The following is a 20,260-nucleotide window of genomic DNA, read 5'->3' as shown; positions in this document are numbered from 1 at the left end:
GTGTACAATGAGTCATGTTCAATTGAATATAGTGGATTTTGTGTCCTGTTATATTTAAAAAGCAGTTGCTCTGTCATTGTTGAGGGTTATGGTGACATGGAAGCTGGAGAGGCATAGCTGAGTTCTACAAAGAAAAGCGTTGGTTATTTAACTTAAAATATTCTATTATTTCATGCAAAGTTTGAACATTGGGAATAAAAGATCTCATGCATTACTGCAGAAAAATATTAATACATGCTTAGAGTATCATGATGGATGGTTTGTTAATGAAACTGGTGAGACTTTTGTGCTGTAATAAAAATGTCTAAATTCAATATATTCTTTTTAGAACTTTTGCCAAAATAATCTTCTCTTTTTCTGCTATCATAGTAAATTGCTTAAATAGAAGACACATGTATATTAGCATTCCAGCTTGAGCTAGGGACTAACATTGTGGCAGTATTTTTGTGAAGATAAAGTAATCTTATTGAAATTTGCTGTACAAATATTCTTCATTGAAATCAAAAGCTCTAAGTTCTGATATCCTTAGCCAGGCTGACATCAGCAAAGAATTTGATTAATCTTTTTTCTTGTTTTGCTAGAATAACCCCTACACCCCTAGGAGAGGGGAAAAGCACAGTCACAGTTGGTCTCGTTCAGGCGCTTACTGCACACCTTAACATTAATTCCTTTGCTTGTCTGAGACAACCTTCTCAAGGACCTACTTTTGGAGTGAAAGGTACATAATATTTGCAGAACCTATGACCTCTTTCAGATTAAAAGGAAATACTGCTTTTCTGCATTTTTAAATTTATTTCTTCTTTTTTACTTTCTTAATTGCTTCACTCAATGAATTGTCCCAGTAGTAGCATATTAGATTTTTTAATACATATGTAACTAATAGGTTAAGGTTTCTTGCAGATGACTTCCTGTGCAAGGTTCATACCCCTGTTCCTGCACTTAACATGTACTGATAATGCAGATAAACCCTAAACATAAGGAAAGGCAGAGGGATGTAATTAGCCATGAGGAATTTTATGTGAGTACACACCTTTCCAGCCACCCCTCTACTTGGAGACTCTTTAAAATACATTTCTAAATATTACTGTCTAATTACTCCTTGAGAAAGAGTCCACATTGGATATTCACAAGCAATACAAGGAATTTAGCAGTTGTGGTTCAGTTGTGTCAGCAGCACACATTTGGCTAGGTCTGAACCTCTTCTCTCTGTTCTCCTGAGCTGTCGCCTCTAATCGTGGGCTGCTGCCTTTTTGCCTAGAAACCCTGTAAGAGCCTGAGGGCCAGGTAAGACCCAGCCAGATTTCAAGCCCATCTTCAATGCTGATGATAGGAAGTAATGCAATCTCTTTTTTGCCATTTCTCAGCTGAAATTGGTGCCTAACTGGGCAAGCAGCCCCAGCTGCTCTGCTTTGCTTTGCTGAAGTTTAAGTTAACAAGTTTGGTTTCAGCTGGAAGGCTCCTGGTGCTTGGTGCTTCTCAGCTAAGACTGGTGCATGTGAGTGCTTTAATCCCTCCACTCAACTTGTGTGTAGGCAACAGCAAATTTCTTTGCCTGTACCATGTCCAGAGGAAGGAGTGCTCAGGTGAGGGTGTGAAGGTTTCATTCAGAAGCAGTGCTTGCTTGTGACTGCTTTGTCTTTCCACCCAGCAGCTGCATGTGCATGACTGTGTCCTAAATCTGGGCAGGAGCAGATTTACGTAGCCAGAGCCTGCACCAATCATCATGTGTAGATTTTAATTTCAGAGCAAGAATTCCCTTTTTGCTATCTGCTGGGGAAAAAAAAAAAGCCAGCAAGATTAAGGAAATCATGTTTATTTGGGTACATCACTGATCTTCTAATAGAAATCAAAAAGCCAAAAATGTGTCATCATTGCTGTGTGTTTCACTTAGTGTGTTTAAAGATGGTTGGTTTTTTCCAAAATTGATGTGACTGTGTGCTTCCCTGTGCAGGTGGAGCAGCTGGAGGTGGATATGCTCAAGTGATCCCCATGGAGGAGGTGAGACAGCCTCAGCTTGCAGTCTGTGAGATGGCTTAATGGGCATGGTGGTGTTCATGGCTGAAGATTGACTTGATGATCTTGGAGGTTTTTTCCCACCCTAATGATTCTATGACATTCACAGTGCTGGTTTGGAAATGTGTGGCTGTTTCACCCCGAGAGAGTCTAATTTAGAGCTCAGTGAAACCTCTCTATGGCTAGAACTGGTGAGAAACCACCTTGATGGGGCACAGCTGGTCCAAGCAGAGTCCTAATGTGAGCCCTGAAGTGCCATTAAAACTGACCTTCCAACTCCTTCTATCAGACACAAAAAATACAGTACCTGTGTAACACAAGTCTTAATTTGGGACGCTCATTTCAAAGTTTTCACAAAACATTGTTTGTTAAATTTTGTATCAGCAAAGTTCATGCCTGTGAGGTATGGGGCTGTTCTGCAGCTAACAGAAAGCTGGGCTATGGCCCCAAAGCCAGGATGCAGGCTGTGCTCTGGGGCACATTTAGCAGTAATGCACCCCTCTGCTCCAGGCCAGTTAGTGGTTAGTAATGCTAAACTGATTCCATATTCATGATGTGGAACTGTAACTCTTGGCTTCTTATTCTTGAGTCATTTAGCAAAGAATGAAGATGTTCTTGGCTTTGTTTGGCTACACTTAGAGTAGTTTACCATGTACTCAGATAAAAACAAGTCCTTCATATGGCCCAGTGTACTTTCACCTGTAATTCTTTAGCCTGCCCTGACAGCTGACTAATCAGAGCTGCAGTCTCAAGGAGATAGCCATGATTTGTGCTGCTAATTTGTCTTAGTGAATTGAATTATATATTTTCTTATAAAAAGATCCTGTTGTTTCCCCCTTCTAGTTCAATCTTCATTTGACTGGAGATATTCATGCTATAACTGCTGCAAATAATTTGCTGGCTGCTGCTATTGATGCTAGGATCTTGCATGAGAATACTCAATCTGATAAGGTGAGAATTATTTTCTCCTACCCAGATGACATTTTTTATTTTTTGTTTTTCAATAAACTGCATTTCAGAGAAAAACATGTTGTTTATCACTTTATATTTTCACTATGTGAACAGTAAGTGTTGCTGAAGCCATTTTATTTTCTGCTGGGAAATTTTCCATATACAATGTATTTTTCTGGCAAATAGCTATCATAAGGTAGTCTTTAAGATAAGGATCCCGTGCCCAGAACTTTGACAACTATTTCTGACTGTACTAAATACTGTAATAAAGCATATTTTCCCTACCTCTAGTCCTATTCTTTTCAGTAATTTGAAGACTCATTTTAAAGTTACAAATTGTTATTTCTGATGTGTGGTTGAGTATGATATACCTTAAGAAGAAGGAGTTATGGGGAAAATAAACTAGATCCTAGTCCCTCTGCTAAATATATTGTGACCTTAAACAAATCTTAACTTGGGGCTTTAAAGGGAAGGGAGAAGATCAAAGAAGGAGCCTCTTTTTGTTCTCTGCAGCATTAAAACTGAGCAAGGTTGTACTCTTTGCTTAGTACATTTGTACACAATGTACATTTAGGTCAATGTACTTTTAGGCCAGTTTGGAAATTATAATTGTAGTTTAAATACTTTCTTGAATCTTGGTTGAAGTTTTAAAAGGTTCCCAGTTTCAAAATTAATATATAATTTTTTTGCTGAAACAGAGAAAACCAATGATTTCTGGTAATTGGATTTTAGACTTAAATCATAGACATGGCTCAGAAGCCTGCTGCCTTCTCAGAATTGTTTTTCAAGTCTCTAATCAGAAGTCCACAACTTATGTGGTTAGGAAGTTCTTACTGAAATTAGGTGGAATAAATTAAAAAAGCATTAGCTTTTTATAACTTTTCCCTTCAACTTCTTGTGTGGTTTTTCTAGTCTTTGTATAACAGGCTGGTTCCAGTGGTTAATGGCGTGAGAGGATTTTCTGCTATTCAGCTTGCCCGCCTGAGAGTAAGTTGTGCATTCCGCCTCCCCTCTATTATGGTGCCTCTTCATGAAATGTATTCTCTTACACAACTTGTTTAAAATTACTTGATGTATGGGACTGAGTTTGTATAAACTCTCATAAATATATCAAGTCTAGACTCTTTTCTGAAAGCATCATCCTTGGAGTAATAGGATCTGGGTCTGATATTATTTTTATAACTAACATTTTTGCTATTCTTTTCTCCTGAAATAAACCAGTAATGTTTTTAAATGCTGTGTCTTTTCTGATGAAATATTAAAGTCAGAGTTTTTTAAATACTTTTCCAATTATGGTATAGGCACATTTGAAAGCTCACATTCTTTGGTTTTGCAATATTTTCTGATTTTGAAAGTCTTATATAGCATATACTTCTGGGGTTTTATTGATGTCAGTTTGACAGTGTTTTTCCTTCAAGGGATACATTTGTATGCTCAGTGTATTTTTGCATCCCATCTTGCTTCCTGAATGCTTCCAGAAGAGCTTCCTGTGCAATTCATGTGTGTTCAACATGTCTGGATTTGAGAGTGCCATTCTGATAAAAACCTAGAGAGGAACACAGCCCACCAGTGTAGGAGAAAGAGAATATGAACCTCTCAGATATGACCCCTAAGGACAGCTCCAGTTCTTCTGTGGCCAGTTCCATGTCTGTTGTTGGCTTCTGAGCTCTGACTGACCGTGTTTCAGTCATGGGATGGCAATGGGCAGCTGCCACGTGCACACTTGGAATTTGGGGGTGGAAAGAAGGATAGAGGTAGTGACAGCTTCTGTTTTGGTGGGGGGTAAAAGAGTCCTCATAACATTTTCAGCTTTTGTGCTGCTCAGTTGAATGTCAGTCAACTAAAATGAGGCTGATACCTGCTTGACTCTAGGGCAGAGTCAGGCTCAGAGATTGTTCCATCGGAATTTTGGGATATTTTAAGTTTGTTCTTGTTTACGCTGTTACAGAAAACAGGTCAGGGAAAGAGGAGGAGTGTTTGCTTTATTCATGAAATACCAACTATCTCTAAATTTGAAATGGATTTTTCTCTTCACATGAGCTGCAACTGAGTAAATAAACATTTGGCTTTATAACATTCAAATATATGAATCATAATTTCCAATATAATTGAATTATTTTGCTGTGAATTATTCTCAGTGTAATGATTCCTTATATCTAACAAGATGTTAGTTGTAAAGAAATCACTGTGGGATCAGGTTGCATTTTTCTTAAAACAGGATTACTAAGATTGAAACACCTCACTTACATATGTGGGGTTGATAAGCCAGAGCTACACCATTTGAAACAAATAAGCCATTTCATTGCATTTCTTGAACTTTTTGTGTGTAGAGGCTGGGAATAAATAAGACTGATCCTGAGACTTTAACAGAAGAGGAGATCAGCAAATTTGTGCGCCTTGGTATTGACCCATCCACCATAACATGGCAAAGAGGTATGTAGTCAGAAAGCCTCACTTTATCTTGGATTTCCTCATAACTTATCTCCTAATTTGCTTAATGTCACCTGAATCAGAGCTGACAGCAAGAGTAACCAATTTGCAAGTAGGAAGTGTGGGTTCATAAAAAATGCAGGTGCAGCATGTTGCTTTAAACTTGGTCAAGTATCTGCAATAACTCAAGAGACTTTGCTAGAATTCTGAAAGATAGGTTTCTTTGACAGTTTAAAGACATTCCCAGTCACTCTCACATTAGGTAATACCTCTCCAGACATGTGAAAGTATTTTTTCTGTGCATTTTTCAAATCTTAGCCATTCTTTTCTTAACTGTGTCTATTATGGTTCTAGATTATTTGAATTTATCCTTCTTGATTTTGGTCCCTCATCCTCCCAAGCTCAGACGCCTGGGTAGCTCAAGAGACTTAATAGGCTTAAGGGATTATGTGTTTTCTGATTTTTGAAGTCTCTTGAGTTGTTTGCTTCATTTGGAAAAAGAGATGAAAGATGTGGTGCTGTTGCCAAGCAAACTGATACCCACTCTGATACCTTTAGACAGCTCCCCTCTGCTTTTTCCAGTTGTAGTGCTGGGTCAAATTTCAGTGTTTACCTCAATTTCTGTACCTATCTTTTTCTTCTTTAGGGAAATAAACTCTGCATAAAGTTTTGAGATAAATACCACTGGATTTTATTTTCTTTCTTAGTTCTCAAACAATGAAGTTATCACTGTTAAATGGAATGTATTGTGATGCTTAGAAAAAAGGGTGAATCTATTGAGAAGGGAGAAGTCTTGGCCATGCTTTGGTGTGCCCTTTGTGTGCATGTCATCCCAGGCTTGGGATATTTTTCTCAAGACACTTCTGGGGATGTGGCGTAAGATGTTTTTTATTAGTCACACAGTGTGTCTGGAAGAGACCTGTATTAGGATAAAGAAGTAATATAAATGTTTAGTGTAATATGACTCCTCTTTTTTATCAGCATGGGTTTGGGAGAAGGCAACATTGCTCAACAGCTGTTAACCTCAAGGGAGGTATTTAATTAATCTCAAACGATGTTAGTGAAATTTCTATTCCACACAGCTCTATATGATGTACATACCTTAAACATTTTAGAAAAAAACCCCTGGATTTAGGAATGGTTTAGATAACTTGGAGAATGTTTTATTTAGGACTGTTTCTGCAGTCCATATGTCTATGAAGCTTGTTACATACCAGGAAATTTGTAAGGAAAAAGAGCTAAGCTATCACATCTTCTGAAAATTAATTTTAGTCAGGACCTGTTTCCATAGAAGTATCACAAACTTTCAGTTCATGGTCAGCTTACACTAACTTGAAAATATACAATATACTGAAAAGTGGGAAAGCTTCCCCCTTCTTTGTCTTTCCCTGATAGTCAGATTCTATTTATATCTCTAGAGGATGAGGAAGTGGATACATTAAACCTAACATTTATTTGAACCTAAATCTTAGTGAAAGCTTTACTTTGGGTAAAGAAGAGGGAAGATTTGGAGAAGGAAAATTCGTTTTTATGGCAAAACCAGTTATTTCTTATTTTATTACTACTTAGTGCAGCTATTGGAAACTTGTTGGAGAGTGAGTGACCACAGTGAGAATTGGTCACAGTGACCACAGTAAGTATATCTCAGTGACCAGGAGTTGCAGGAGCAGTTACAATTTCATGGTAAGGGTGTTTAGGTTGCATGATTTCATGAGGAAGGTGCAGATAAAAAATCAGCTCACTGGCTGTCCAGGCTGGTGGGAAGGTAAGTTCCTGCCCTTAGGAGTGCCTGTGTAGACAGGGAAGACATTTAGGTCTGCTTAGGTGTGAGACTGAGCTTCCAAGGAAGAGAAGGGAGAAGTCTGTGCAGGAGAGATCAGCTTGCCATATGGCTTCATTGTGCCATATGGTACCACAGCTTGGTGCAAGGCTACAGCTTCCATCTACCAGGCTCTGTTCTGCAATTCCTGCCAGCAGTGTAGTGTTTTAGAGTATGGCTGTGTATATGTAGAAAGCAAAATGAGTTGGCCGAATCTGTGTTGCATCATCCCTTAAATGGGATTCCTGAAGAAATTAGGGGCCTAAAGACTGAGCAGAGGGAAAAAGATATGTGTGGTATTTATAACAGCCCCAAGGGAAATGCCCAGGAAGGGGGAAAGTGGCTTAAATCTTGGTTTTCTCCCAGCTCACTCACAACCCTGAACTGGGGTTTAATTAACGTTCAAAGTCCCTCTTGTTCTTGGGTAATTATGTCATCTTTTTCTGTGAAGAGAGAACTTTTTTTAATTTCCAAAAGCAGCGGGAAAAGTGGAAGGAGCTCACCTTGAGTGCTGACAGCTTCTCTGGAGTCTCCACTTATAAATGAACAGGACTCAAATCTACCAGAAGATTGAGTTCATTGCCAGCTAGTACCTTGCACCCCTTGTTTTAGATTTGGTGCAAACATAAGCATGTCTAGGATTACAGAGCCTAAGAAAAAGAGAGTCCATTTTTTCATTCTGTAGGAAATGACATGTCCCCTTGTCATATCACTACATGCCCTTGTAAAAAGTCCCTCTTTGGACCCTTTAGGTACTGGGAGATGCTATAATGTCTCCCAAGAGCCTTCTTTTCCCTAGGCTGAACAGCCCCAACTCTCTCAGCCTGTCTTCATAACAGGTGCTCCAGCCCTCTGATCATCCTCATGCTGTGCAGCTGAGTGTGGAGTTAGTTAGTTACTGTGATGTGTGTGGAAGATACTTGTCTGGAAGAACCAACCTGACAGCATAATCATCCTTCAAAATAGGAACTGACCAAATCTGACCAACATCATGCAGTCTTAAAGTCAGTTCTTAACAAATCAGCAATGAAGCAGGCGATTTGAAGTAGATCTGGTGCTTTGTATCTACTAAGACTGATTTTTCTCATGTAGGTAAAATGCTAAATAGTATGTTAGAATCCTAAGAATCTGTTAGCTTAAAATGCTGTTCAAATAAACTGTATTTGAGTTGTTTCAACCTGTCATCAAATGGTATCAACTAGAAGGGAGCAACCAAGTCAGTGCCAGTGCTGATGGGCAGAAGTGTGGCCATCTGGTTACGCTGTTGGAGCAGTTGAATCTCATATGCGTTGAATCTCAAAGAATACAGGTATGCCTGGAAAAACCCCTGTTCCTGAGGCCTTGTTAACATGTTTTGCTTTTGCCATTCCCTTATTTCAGTGGTGGATACAAATGACAGATTCCTGCGCAGAATAACAGTTGGGCAGGCAAACACAGAGAAGGGATTTGTCCGTCAGGTATGTAAAGGCATTAATAAATCACATTCTGGACAGACTTTGCATTAGAGGCTGAGGGTTTCTGTAGTTCTTTCAGCATACTTTGAATTGCAATAATGATGTCTGTTGCTGTTGTATAGTCATCCTGCAGTGAAACTGATCGTGTTAATGAGTAAGTGAATCTGAATTTTCAGAAGCAGAAACCAATGCATATTCTACAATGTGTCAAAAGCACTTTAAAAACTGCATGTGTCGGGGGTTTAACATTGTCCTATGACAAGATGCCTTTATGCCCTCATAAAGTTAATTTGTATGACTTTTAATTTCTTTTTTAAATCTCTGTAACAATTTATGTAGGACATACATAATTCAAATTACATTTATATTTCATTTTAAAAATTATTTTAAAATAAGCTTTTTATTCAGAGTTCTCATTTGCCTGTCATGCATCTTGGCTTTGGAAGCTGAGCTGTAAGAACTTTGAGCATGTGCTTGCTTTTGCTGTGTGGGCTTGAAGGGATAGTTCAGCAAATGAGTATGTGCATACTTTTCAGTGGTGTAAAAAGCTAACCTGCATTACTAGGTTGAGTAATGGGAATTATGGAAGTTTATTAAAGAACTTACTGATAAATTGAAAGCCAGACTTTTCCAACACCACCTGAACAAGTGTTCCTGGTGTAATGTAGGTAAATGAATTTCTGGAACAGCCCAGCATGGAACAGCAGCATCAGGAGGAGTAAATTCATTGTGCTGATGTGGTGTGGCTCTTAATTTGATGAAGATCCTGTAATTTAACATCCTGGATCATGAAATTCATGAGGTTCTGACTATTTTGATGTGAACAGCTCTTGTGGTAGAGATAAGGCTTTCACATTTTTGGAAGTTCTAGCTTTAATTTTTCTTTACCATTTCTTCAACATTTTCTTTTACATATGCCTAAATAAAGAGACCAAAACATAGTGCTGTGTTTTTGCAGCAGGTAAAGCAAAGCCAAATTGGAGAGAAGAACTTCAAAGAGAAATCATAAAATCCTAGAGCAGTTTGGGTTGGAAGGGATCTGAAAGATCATCCAGTTCCAGCAATTCTGCCCTAAACAGGGATGCCTTCCACTAGAAACTCTCACTTTCTTTGGTTTTGAATGCACAAAATAGATTTTTTTCTGTCTGCAGCTCACAGGAAATTCAATATTAGCTAATAGTCATTTCTGATAAAGGACTGGGACTACAAAGCATTATGTTCGGTGTGAGTTCCTTCAACACTTGAGACCTTTTCATACTTTTAGATTTGTTTCAGTGACTCAATATGATTATTAGTCTTAAGCTGGGTTCTGCCAGCCTAATTGTGTTTTACCACTGTAATTGTACTACTGAGTTAAATGTGACTTATTTTATTATAGAGTAGTACTTGACAATATTGCTGTCAAACATTGCTTCTGTACTTTTTCAGGTAAAATTAATGCTTTCAGTTTTGAGATGTTGGACTGATGCATATCCATTCACATTTTAATATGGACTTAGTGACTCAAGAAATAGAGTTAGCAGTTAGGAAAACTCATTTCAGAGCCTAGCTAGAGATCCAGAGAAAACAGGGCTTCATGGTTAACAGATGCATTTTATAAATATTTGGAGTGATGTTCTAGCACTCTTAAAATCAATGACACCTGTGTAAAATGGCAGAGCACAGCAGGCACAAAAGTCTGCATTTTAATGAACAGGGATGCTGTGGTTTCTGAAGAGTATTACATGACTGATGCCCTTGATCCTGCAATTGAATCCATGTGGGTGGATCCTTTCATCAATAAAAAACTGACTTTGCAGCTAAGACTTCTGTCAGCACTTCATAGGTGTATAAAGGTTATTTAGAGTTAAAATAGCACCTGCTACTACAATCTTTTGTGCCTGTTTCTTCAATTAAATTTTATGTCACTCTTTGAGTATCTACCTGGAATGTTTTTCCTGTCCTTATGGTTTTATAAAGAAACAATGATAAAAACTTTTTTGGGGTCCTCCAATAAACATTCTGGTAAATCAGAAGTATTTCACCATATGGGTTGGACATAGATTTCTCAGGCTTATTTCTTGTCTTACATATGCTGCAATGACTTACTGAGGACATTCTCAAATTCAGAAAAGATAGTGGAGTCCATGTCATCACAATGCTAACAAAGTTCATTGCATTTAGAACTGCTTCCAAAGAATGCAGAAAATCTGTTTTGTGATTTCACCATTTCACTTGAATCACTATGCTGAAAATCTCAGTTACAGAACTATTTTTCTTTTCCGTGGTATGTAGGACTCTCTCCCTATGTCCACAGCAGAAGAGTGCTCAGGTGTCTTCAGATGTTTTGACTAAACAAGTGGGTACATAGAGGTCAGTCTGAATAGGGCTGCTCTGGGCTGTAGCTGTCAAAAACTAAAAGCAGGAACATGGATTTAAAAAGGGCAGAAGCTCTTAAAGTACTAGTCAAATGCACAAGAGTGGTAGGGGGTATGTTCTATGTAGATGCTTCTTAAAAACAGACAAAGCTCTCAATTTGAACAGATTCCTTTGGTATTAGTATGGGATACATCTGCCAGAGGTCTGATAGAAGCAGTCCTGGGCTTTTTTCTTACATAGATAGCAGTAGGATGTCAGTTACTAAACTTTATGTAGTCCTTAATTGCTGGAGATGGAGAGATTACCAAAGAAATTGCAGTTCTTGATCACTGCCAACACTACATTCCTATCACATAATGCATTAGTGGCTTTTCTGTTCTTCTCTGTTTATGTTCTGACAGCATGTGGCCTGAGCTTTACTAATAGTGCATAAGTACAAGTACTACTAATCTATACTCTTCAAGAAAAGTAAAAACTATTGCTTATGTTGTGCTGAAATGCTGCACAGTATGGGTGTGTTTCTACAAGAGCAATAGAACTGATGCCACATATAATTCTTTGTGCTTTTTGGCTTACATATTTGTTCATTTAATTAAAAAAAAAAAAAAAAGCAGAGATATATTTTATGTTTTCATAGGTCAAGCACAAGACTTAACAGCATAGACTCTAAATTTTGAGCTTAAGTAGAAAAAGAATGATCAAATGTAACAAGAATGTTTTTGAAAGCAGAATAAAAACATGTTGGAGATCATTACAGAAAAAAAAATAATTTAAAAACCCTCCACAATGCAGTGTTCCTTTGCTCAGGCCAGTAAAGCTCAAAAGACATCTGATGATTTCCTGTTTCTGCCACAAAAAAAGAAAATTCTTGATCCTTCAGGGAGCTTCTCTAAGGATAATGTGAGCCAAGGGGCTAAACGGTCTGCAACACTGGTCCTCAAATAAATGTAGTGTAATGGAGAATATTAACCAGGGAATATAAAGTGTTTGAAGTTCACAGAATCATGCAACATCTTGAGTTAAAAGGGATACATCAAAGTCAGACTTGGCCCTGTGCAGGACCATCCCCAAGAGTCACACCTAATGCCTGAGAGCATTGTCCAAATTCTTCTTGAGGTCTGTCAGGCTTGAGTCTGTGATCCCTTCCCTGGGACACTCTGCACAACCACCCTCTGGGTGAAGAACCTTTTTCTAATATCCAGTCTAAACTTCCCCTGGCACAACTTCAGGCCATTTTCTCGGGTCCTGTCAGGAGAGAAGAGATCAGTGCCTGCCCCTCCTCTTCCTCTCATGAGGAAACTGTGACTGCGATGAGGTCTCCCCTTGGTCTCCTCTTCTCCAGGCTGAACAGGCTAAGTGACCTCAGCTGCTCCTTATATGGTATCCCCTCAGTGTCTGTCACCATTTTTCTAGCCCTCCTTTGGATGCTTTCCCATGTTTTTATGTCTTTCTTGTATCAGGGCACCAAAACTGCCCCCAGCTCTGGAGGTGAGGCTGCCCCAGCTCAGAGCAGAGCAGGACAATCCCTCCCTTGCCTGACTGGCCATGCTGTGCCTGATGCCCTCAGGACAGGGCTGGCTCTCCTGGCTGCCAGGGCACTGCTGGCTCATGTTCAACTTGCCATCAACCAGGACCCCCAGGTGCTTTTTTGCAGCTCTTCTTTCCCACAGCTCATTGCCCAGTCTGTATGTAAAGTTAGTCTACATTAAGTAATCTCAAAAGCTGTAAGTTACCATTTAGAACTTGTTTGAATGTCGGTGTGAAATTTATCTTTCCTGAGTTTATTCCTGATGATCCCTGTGAGTATTTCAGCTGACTTTGATTTTGTTCATGATTCTCATTTCTACTTTACAGGCTCAGTTTGATATTGCTGTTGCAAGTGAGATTATGGCCATCCTGGCACTTACCACAAGCCTTCAAGATATGAAAGAAAGACTGGGGAGAATGGTGGTGGCTAATGACAAGAAAGGACAACCAGTAACAGCAGAGGATTTGGTATGTTCAGTGCTGTAGAGACCTGTGAATAACCTCAGACGTGTTTGTTTTGCCTCTTGAAGCATTAAAAAGGCAGGTACATGCCAAAGATTTTGCTTTGAACAGGACAGTCAGATATCAAAGTAAGATCATCTTCTGGGCCAAAACCTGCTTGAGAATGAGAACAAGATGTAGAACTCATTTCTTCAACTCTGGTAACATCTGGCTCAGAAAGCCTCTGGTCTCCATAACCTACTTGGATCATTTTCTGCAATTCTTAAGGCAAACAATTCAGTGCTGGAGGGAGTCAAAGTGTGGGCTCTTATTTGAGAGAGCTGGTAATGTTTGCTACTGTGCTTTTAGAGTCTGCTCAGATGTTGCAGTGATAGTTACCACATGAATGCCTGTACCACTGAATCAGAATGGAAACAAGCTGTTCTTAATTCAAAGGTTGCTGGTAGTGCTTGGGACAGGTTTATCTGTCATTAGATTTTTTTTTTTCTTCTTTACCTTCACTAGTTGCTGTTTCCTCATTCCCTATTTCAGCTTCTGAAAAAAAACCAGTATGTTTTTTCTTTAAATCACATTCTATCCCTTGTATCTGGGCTGTGAGTCATTGAACAGTGGTTGGAAGGTCACGTGAGGTTGTGTGTGGCAGGTTCTAGTGCAGCCAGAAGCTACCAGCTGATGTTTGTAATCAGCTGCATGCCAGGAACAGTCTGATGCCAGCCCATCTCTGATGGCTGCCTGTATCATGCAGACTCTGTATGTTTTCTCCTGTTTCTCCCTGTTTTGTGAACATCTGCTCAAATTTACTGAGTAATGAATGAGTAAAGCAATGAGTATCCTGCCCTGTCAGCAAAGATAGCAAATCTGCAAGTCAGGAGCACCTTCACGGCCTTAGTGGATTCCAGTTTAATAAAGAAATGAAAACGTGATATCTAGAGTGCCTGGATTTAAGAATGAAATTAAGATAAAGTTAAAAATTTCAACTTCGGTCGTCATTAAAATTCAAAGTAAATCATCTATTCCCAATTATGCAGGAGACATGAAGAACTGGATTTAATATTCTAGCTGTTGAAGTTTTGCTTTTGCTTTTCAATTGTATAACTTTGTCTGGGCCAAGTGGGGAAGGAATGGGGAATAAGTTACATTATAAGGCATATGCAAATACTTTAAAATTATTTAGTGTTAGAATTAAAACTGCATTTGTAGTGCGTGATTTTAATTTTGACACTTCTTTTGTATGAAGGTACTTTTACTTATTAGCACTGCAAAATATTTGACCTGCTAACACTTAATGCTAATCAGCTTGATGAATGAAAGAAATGGCTTTTCCACTGGGGCAAAAGAATTTTAGAACTTTTCCACCATGTCCCTAAAATGAAAGTAGTTCTCAGCAAAATGTCTATTACTAATTCAGTTTTCTTTGGCTTTTTTTAAAACAAACTTCCTATGCTTAGTGTCTCAATCATTTGATAGTTTTTCTTGTACTGAACATATGTTTCTAGTTGTTCTTTAAAGCAGTGTTTTGTATTATAAAAAAAAGAAACAAAAAAACCTGCCCAGAAAGAAAAAGTCATCAGAGTCTGAAGGACATGTGTTATGAGCATCTGCAGCTATGCTGCTGCATTCTTTTCCTTCTGGAAGTTCTCCATACCATGCACAGGGAAGACTTGGGTGCATGTCATGATTGGGAAGTGCAGGAACTCCTACCTCTTTTGTTGTGCAGTGTGTTAAAAATGAGTATGAGAACCATGGGAATAAGAGGAATATGATTTCATGGTTAAGGATGTAAAGCATCTCTTTGGAGAGCTCTATTCCTCTGTTCTTAGCAAAACGTTCATGAGGTGCTCTGTCCACACAAACTGATTCTTACAGTACATAAGGAGTTAGGCATTCCTCAGTCTGGTTTAATACTAGGGAGCTTAACAACTGAAGTTTATGGAAAGAGTGAAACTCCATCAAGAACTTTGAACCAGGAGAAATTATTTTCTGTTGTCTCAGGTTGAGCATCCAAAATTGGTGAATATTTTTGAGCTTGATTCTTGTGTGTGCAGGTTTCTCTTTTGAAAAACAGGAGCAATTGTTTATTTCTGAAGATTTACTAATGTTGCTGAAGAAGTCAGATGCTGTGGTGTTGGGATTAAAAAATGTCAAAAGAAATTAGCAGTGGGGTCTCTATGATTTCTGTTCCAAATTAAATAATGCTTACTTTGTACAGGGGGAGAGATCTTATGAAAAACCATACTGCACTGGTGAAAGTCTACTGTATAAAGTTGAATCCTCTGGAAACAACAGCAGGAGAAGTATAATCAAAAACCATAACAAGTCATAATTCATATACATGAAGAAGATAAATTTCTGTTCTTTCATGCAGCATTTTGTCTCCTTTGCTGGTTTCTTCCCACAGGTGGTCAGTCTGTTTGAGTAGCTTGCAACTAAACCTACCATTTCTAGACTTTAAATCCAGTCTCTACTCTTCCCCTCTTCCCCTGCAGCTTGTGCTGCCTCTGTTGATATAATCCAAGGATTATTTCTTGGGAAAATTTTCACACACATCAAGAGGTTTGATGTGAAGCAATTTTTCTCCTGAATTTCCGTCCTTCTTTCAGGTCAGGGTCAGTGAAGAGGTAAAGCTCTACAGTTCAGTAAGGGAAGATTTCAAGACAGCTGAACAAAGGGAGAACACTCTACAAGATGCTAGAATGCTCTCAATCCAGGTTCAATAATTTTGACTTCTATTTTTGTAAAACAAAATCAAGTTCAAAAGCTTGAATCTATCATCGTCCATTGACATGGAACATTTTAGCCCAAAGAACTGCAATTGCATATAGTTCTAAGAAACTTTAAAGGCACTTTTATCATGAGAAATACCACACAGCCTGAATAATGGGTCACTTCTACCTATCTTAAAAAAAAAAAAAATCTGGGGTTCATGTTTATGTCCTACACAGATTGAATTTATGCAAGTTTAAATATTTGACAGTAGTCTTTAGTTTTTTGAAATCAATGTGAACCAAAACCTCTAAACCTTTCTCTGTGATTTGTTTCCAGATGTACACACAAAATACTTCACAAAAATACAATTGCTCTTAATTTTGACTTTATATGCAATATATTTATCATAATACAATAGTAAAACCTAACATACACACTGGCAGATATAAACCATATGCGGAGACAGGCTAGGAATAATAGAAAAAAGATAAATTGAATATTTCATGAATTGAGAAGACTCTTTCCACAAGAGTAATGGATTAAATGTCTATCCTCTGTAATGGAATATGTTGAACTCTTTGCCAAAATGTGGTGCTCATTGTACAGTATTTTGAAGACTTAATTGCTTTTTGGCTTTTACAGTGAGGTAGAATTCTGATGGACACATACCATATTTTTATGTGAAGCTAAATCAGAATATATGACCAAGATCAGTATTTCAGCAGATATGAAAAATATTAAATAAATATGTCACTATTTTTTTTTTTAAATAAGACTTTGTCTCAGCTTACTTACTGTGCCATACTGTTTGCTTTCAGTAATTCTGGAACCATAAGAAAAAAATAAATAGCTTCGTATTTGCTTATGTAAATGATCTGTCAGCTAGTGAGATTTTGTTCTCTGGTTCGTCAGAAACATTGTGTACAGTGTTCACTTCAAACAAAAGGAGTTGCAGTTCTTCTCACATTATGGTTTAAGGTTTAGTTTTGTTATAGGAATGAAATTATAGAAAGTATTATTATTTTGTTAGAGACTATAGTTTCAATTGAAGGGAAGTTGCAAGTACTTCATTATTTTCCTTTTAAAGAAAAGGGTTTTTCTCTGCCCTTCAGTCTGTGTAGCCTTTATTCATTTCATAGTAGTTACTTTCAATCACTTTCCTTGTCATCTGGTGTTGGCTTTCATTTCCAGTCTTGATAGACTTCAGAGACTGCTCCACTGGAAGTTGCTTTGAAAGTATTTTGGATTTTCATCTAAGTTTGCCTTTCCTGTGTCGTGTATAATTTATTTTATGCTCTGTGATCTGTGCTGTCCTGGGGAGCATACCTGCCCTGATGGCTGCTGGATAGATGGAAGGAGCATTATTTTCAGGAATACCTGTGATCAATTCCAGGAAGGAACCCAGAAAAGTTGAACATCTGTATACAATTGATTCAGAGCCCTGCTTCTTTCCTCTGACAGTGAGTTAGTGGGAATCTAATGATCTTTGGGCTCTCACAAGCTTAATTGGTGTGCAAGTGTCAAAGTCCCTAATTCTTTTATAAGAAGTTTACCTGTTCTGAATTGGAAATAGGAACTTGATTCCTTAAACAGCTTTGTGAATCAGATCCAGGACTTGGAGTGAGCTGTAGGAATTGTATATTAGATACTTGGAGGATTGAGTATACAGAGAAATGAAAACTTCATTCTCAGTTGTGTCAGGTATGAAAACCTAAAAAGAGTTTGTTTAGCTTTTAAGGAATGCTATTGACACCAAACCTGGTTAAGAACCATGGGAGGCACAAGATATGCCTATTGGACTATTTACATCTTTTTTCTTTGCTTTCAGCTTCAGATAAAATGAGTTGTTGTGTCCAGAAGGTGTGTCTAGTATTTCTGAAATAATGCATAAGTAATATCTCCCAAAAAGTTCAAATGCAGAGGAAGTGGTTTTTTACTTCACTGTTTTAATCAGATTGGTGAAGACATCAGAAAACAAGCAGGGGAGGAGGCTAGGTGAGAAATGTCCTGATTTTATTTTTCACTTCTTCTTCCCCCAGGCCTTCTTTCCAGTAGGGCTGATCCGTGGCTGCTCAGGTAGTTATTCCTGCTGTTGACCACTTGAAAGACCAGATGTAAAGTTTTGGATTTGGCTTTTTTTTTTCCTCTAGAAATGAGAGTATTTGGGTCTATAAACAACATAGCACCAGGCTGTTTTTATGGAGGTGGTGGTGTCTCACCATTTTGAAAGAGCTGGAGTGCTTATGTTTCCTTGCATTTTAATCCTAGCTTCTAAAATCTACATCTTAAGAAACAGCAATCTAATTCAGAAGATGAAAAACCATGCTGTTTTCCTATCAGCTTCTCATATCTTTGTGGATCCATTGGGTTTTGTAAAAATTGGAAGATGCAGAGTGCAAAGAAAAATCTTTTCCTTCCCTCTCTCTGCTTCACAGCCCTCCAAGGAAACACTTGCACTACTACTGATCTATGCATCAGTAGAAGCCAGTTTTACTGTTTTGGTTTCAATTCAGTTTTATCTGAGGCCAAATATTCTGTGTCTTTTTCCTCTAAAGTCTGTGCTCAGAAGTGATGCTCAGAAAGGGGAAAATTGTATTTTATAAAATACTGCACTTAATCATCACATACTTTTATGTCTTATCTGTTGCCGTCAAAATTTTCATGCAGATTTCTCAAATTTGGGGTTAGTTCACAAAAGCTGTGTTGGGAATTATAAAGGCACTATTTCTATTGCTTTTCTTTATTTGAATATTATTGCTCATCTCTTTATAGGCAACTTGGATATTGTACCCATGTTTTTTAATCTTCAGTTTAAACAATTTACAGCAGCTAGGATTTTTGTTTGATTTTCATGTTTCTTTTCAATGCAAAAATATATTCTTCTTTTTTGCAAGTGTAAAAAGGAAGAATATATTTTTTCTTCTTCTCTGGCAAGTGTATGAGCCACCTTTTATAACATTACTGTGGTTTTTTTGAAGCATGATCTAGTTCTTTCAAAACGAAAACCATCATCTCAAAATCAAAGTAATACAAGAATAAATTTGAACATATGCTGTTGGTTTCTAGATATCACTCTTCATAAAATCTGATAGTGATGTGCACACTCTGTAGCCTTTTCTTTTTTTCCCTAGAATGAGCATTGAAAATTGGTGTAGAGGTTGTTATGACTTTTATATATTGTAAGGTTTTTAAGGTCAGTCAGTGTGAAATTTATACTTCAACAGAATTTTTAGGGAGGAGTAAAGTTTTTTGCAACCAAAATTCAGGAGTTTGCTCAACTCCTTTTGTGATCTCATCATCACAGTAAGGTACCTCTAACTTTTAACCTTGTGATGTATTTCTTATCTGACCCTAGTAAACTCTGTGGCTGCTTTCCTCCTGTATCTGTTATGTATATATTTGTACAAGTCTTGAAAAATACTCTTTCTGGTTGTTGCTAGCTATTGATTTATTCTGTAGATTATGTCATTAAAGAAATACATCTGTCATTTCTTTAGGTAGATTTAGCAAGCTGTTGCCTTCTTGCTTTCTCAGGTCTCAGTGGCCTTTGGCACTTCATCTTTTGTTACCTTGAACATCCTCATGCTGATCACTTAATTCCATTTCTGATCTTTCCACAAAATAGGACAAAGAAGTTTCCTGTTGCCTTTTAAGTGTATTCAGAATAAAATAATTTTTGTTTTAGACACACTGTAAATACAGAATTTTAGAAGTCTTGAGGTAATATTTAAATAAATTCTTTATGCATCACTGCAACACTGCTTTGAACTGTAAGGATTTTTAAACTATAAATATAACTTGGAAATGTTGCACCTTAGAATTAACTTCCTTAAAATGTGGACTCTTGTCTTTTAGGGAGTAACTGGTGCTTTGGCAGTTTTGATGAAAGATGCAATTAAACCCACACTAATGCAGACATTAGAGGTAAGTATGGCTCATGATGCCTGCCCTTCTCCAACTTTCAAATTCCATACTGTGCTGATCATGCTTCTCTTCAGCAGCTGTGCTTGACTTTCAACATTCAAACCAGGGTCTGATCCATAAAGGCATTCTAGCAAACATCCATTTCTTTATGTTAACTGTTCAACTCTACCTGTATTTATATATTTTTGTTGTGCTTTTCCTTTTTTGAGATCTGGCTATAGTCATAATTTTACCTAGTGTTGCAAACAAGCTGCAGTGCATTGTTGAGCTGCTTCTGAGCACAATGGGAGGGAGGTTCATCTTCTAAGTCACAGATTTACTATTTCCCACCTTGTTCTCCTGGGGAAGTGTCCTTTTTGTGTATTTCTTTGTATGTTCTCATGACAATTCCCACAGCCCAGCATTTTGTGTGGAGAAAAGGTGCTTTGCTGTGGCCGTTCTAATCTGTATTACAGTTTGTGCCATTCAAAGTCACAGGAGGGTCCTTTCAGCTGTTTATGCATTTTCAAAAGATGGCTCCCAGCCACCCTATCTTGCGACAGTGCCTTCATGGACTAAATGAAGCTTTCATGGGCTCTGAGAGGGATGTTTTACACCTACCCTAGTGAGCTTTCTT

General features: G+C 37.9%; 1 protein-coding gene across 1 annotated transcript in view; it reads left to right on the top strand.

Moving 5' to 3' along the window:
* Positions 1 to 20,260, top strand: part of MTHFD1L (methylenetetrahydrofolate dehydrogenase (NADP+ dependent) 1 like) — a 146,527-nt gene that overhangs the window by 32,916 nt on the left and 93,351 nt on the right. Inside the window, exons 12-19 of the mRNA XM_071435637.1 lie at positions 582 to 718; positions 1,952 to 1,998; positions 2,857 to 2,964; positions 3,877 to 3,951; positions 5,295 to 5,397; positions 8,594 to 8,670; positions 12,880 to 13,020; positions 19,576 to 19,644. Coding sequence (XP_071291738.1) covers positions 582 to 718; positions 1,952 to 1,998; positions 2,857 to 2,964; positions 3,877 to 3,951; positions 5,295 to 5,397; positions 8,594 to 8,670; positions 12,880 to 13,020; positions 19,576 to 19,644 — 757 coding nt within the window. The remainder of the gene's footprint in view (positions 1 to 581; positions 719 to 1,951; positions 1,999 to 2,856; positions 2,965 to 3,876; positions 3,952 to 5,294; positions 5,398 to 8,593; positions 8,671 to 12,879; positions 13,021 to 19,575; positions 19,645 to 20,260) is intronic.

Source organism: Agelaius tricolor, unplaced genomic scaffold (genome assembly GCF_023055355.1).
Source record: "Agelaius tricolor isolate 1412-34295 unplaced genomic scaffold, bAgeTri1.0.p SCAF_1, whole genome shotgun sequence".
NCBI classification, from domain to species: domain Eukaryota; kingdom Metazoa; phylum Chordata; class Aves; order Passeriformes; family Icteridae; genus Agelaius; species Agelaius tricolor.
The sequence above is the reverse complement of the archived record's forward strand: the minus strand, read 5'-3'. Positions and strand labels throughout refer to the sequence as shown.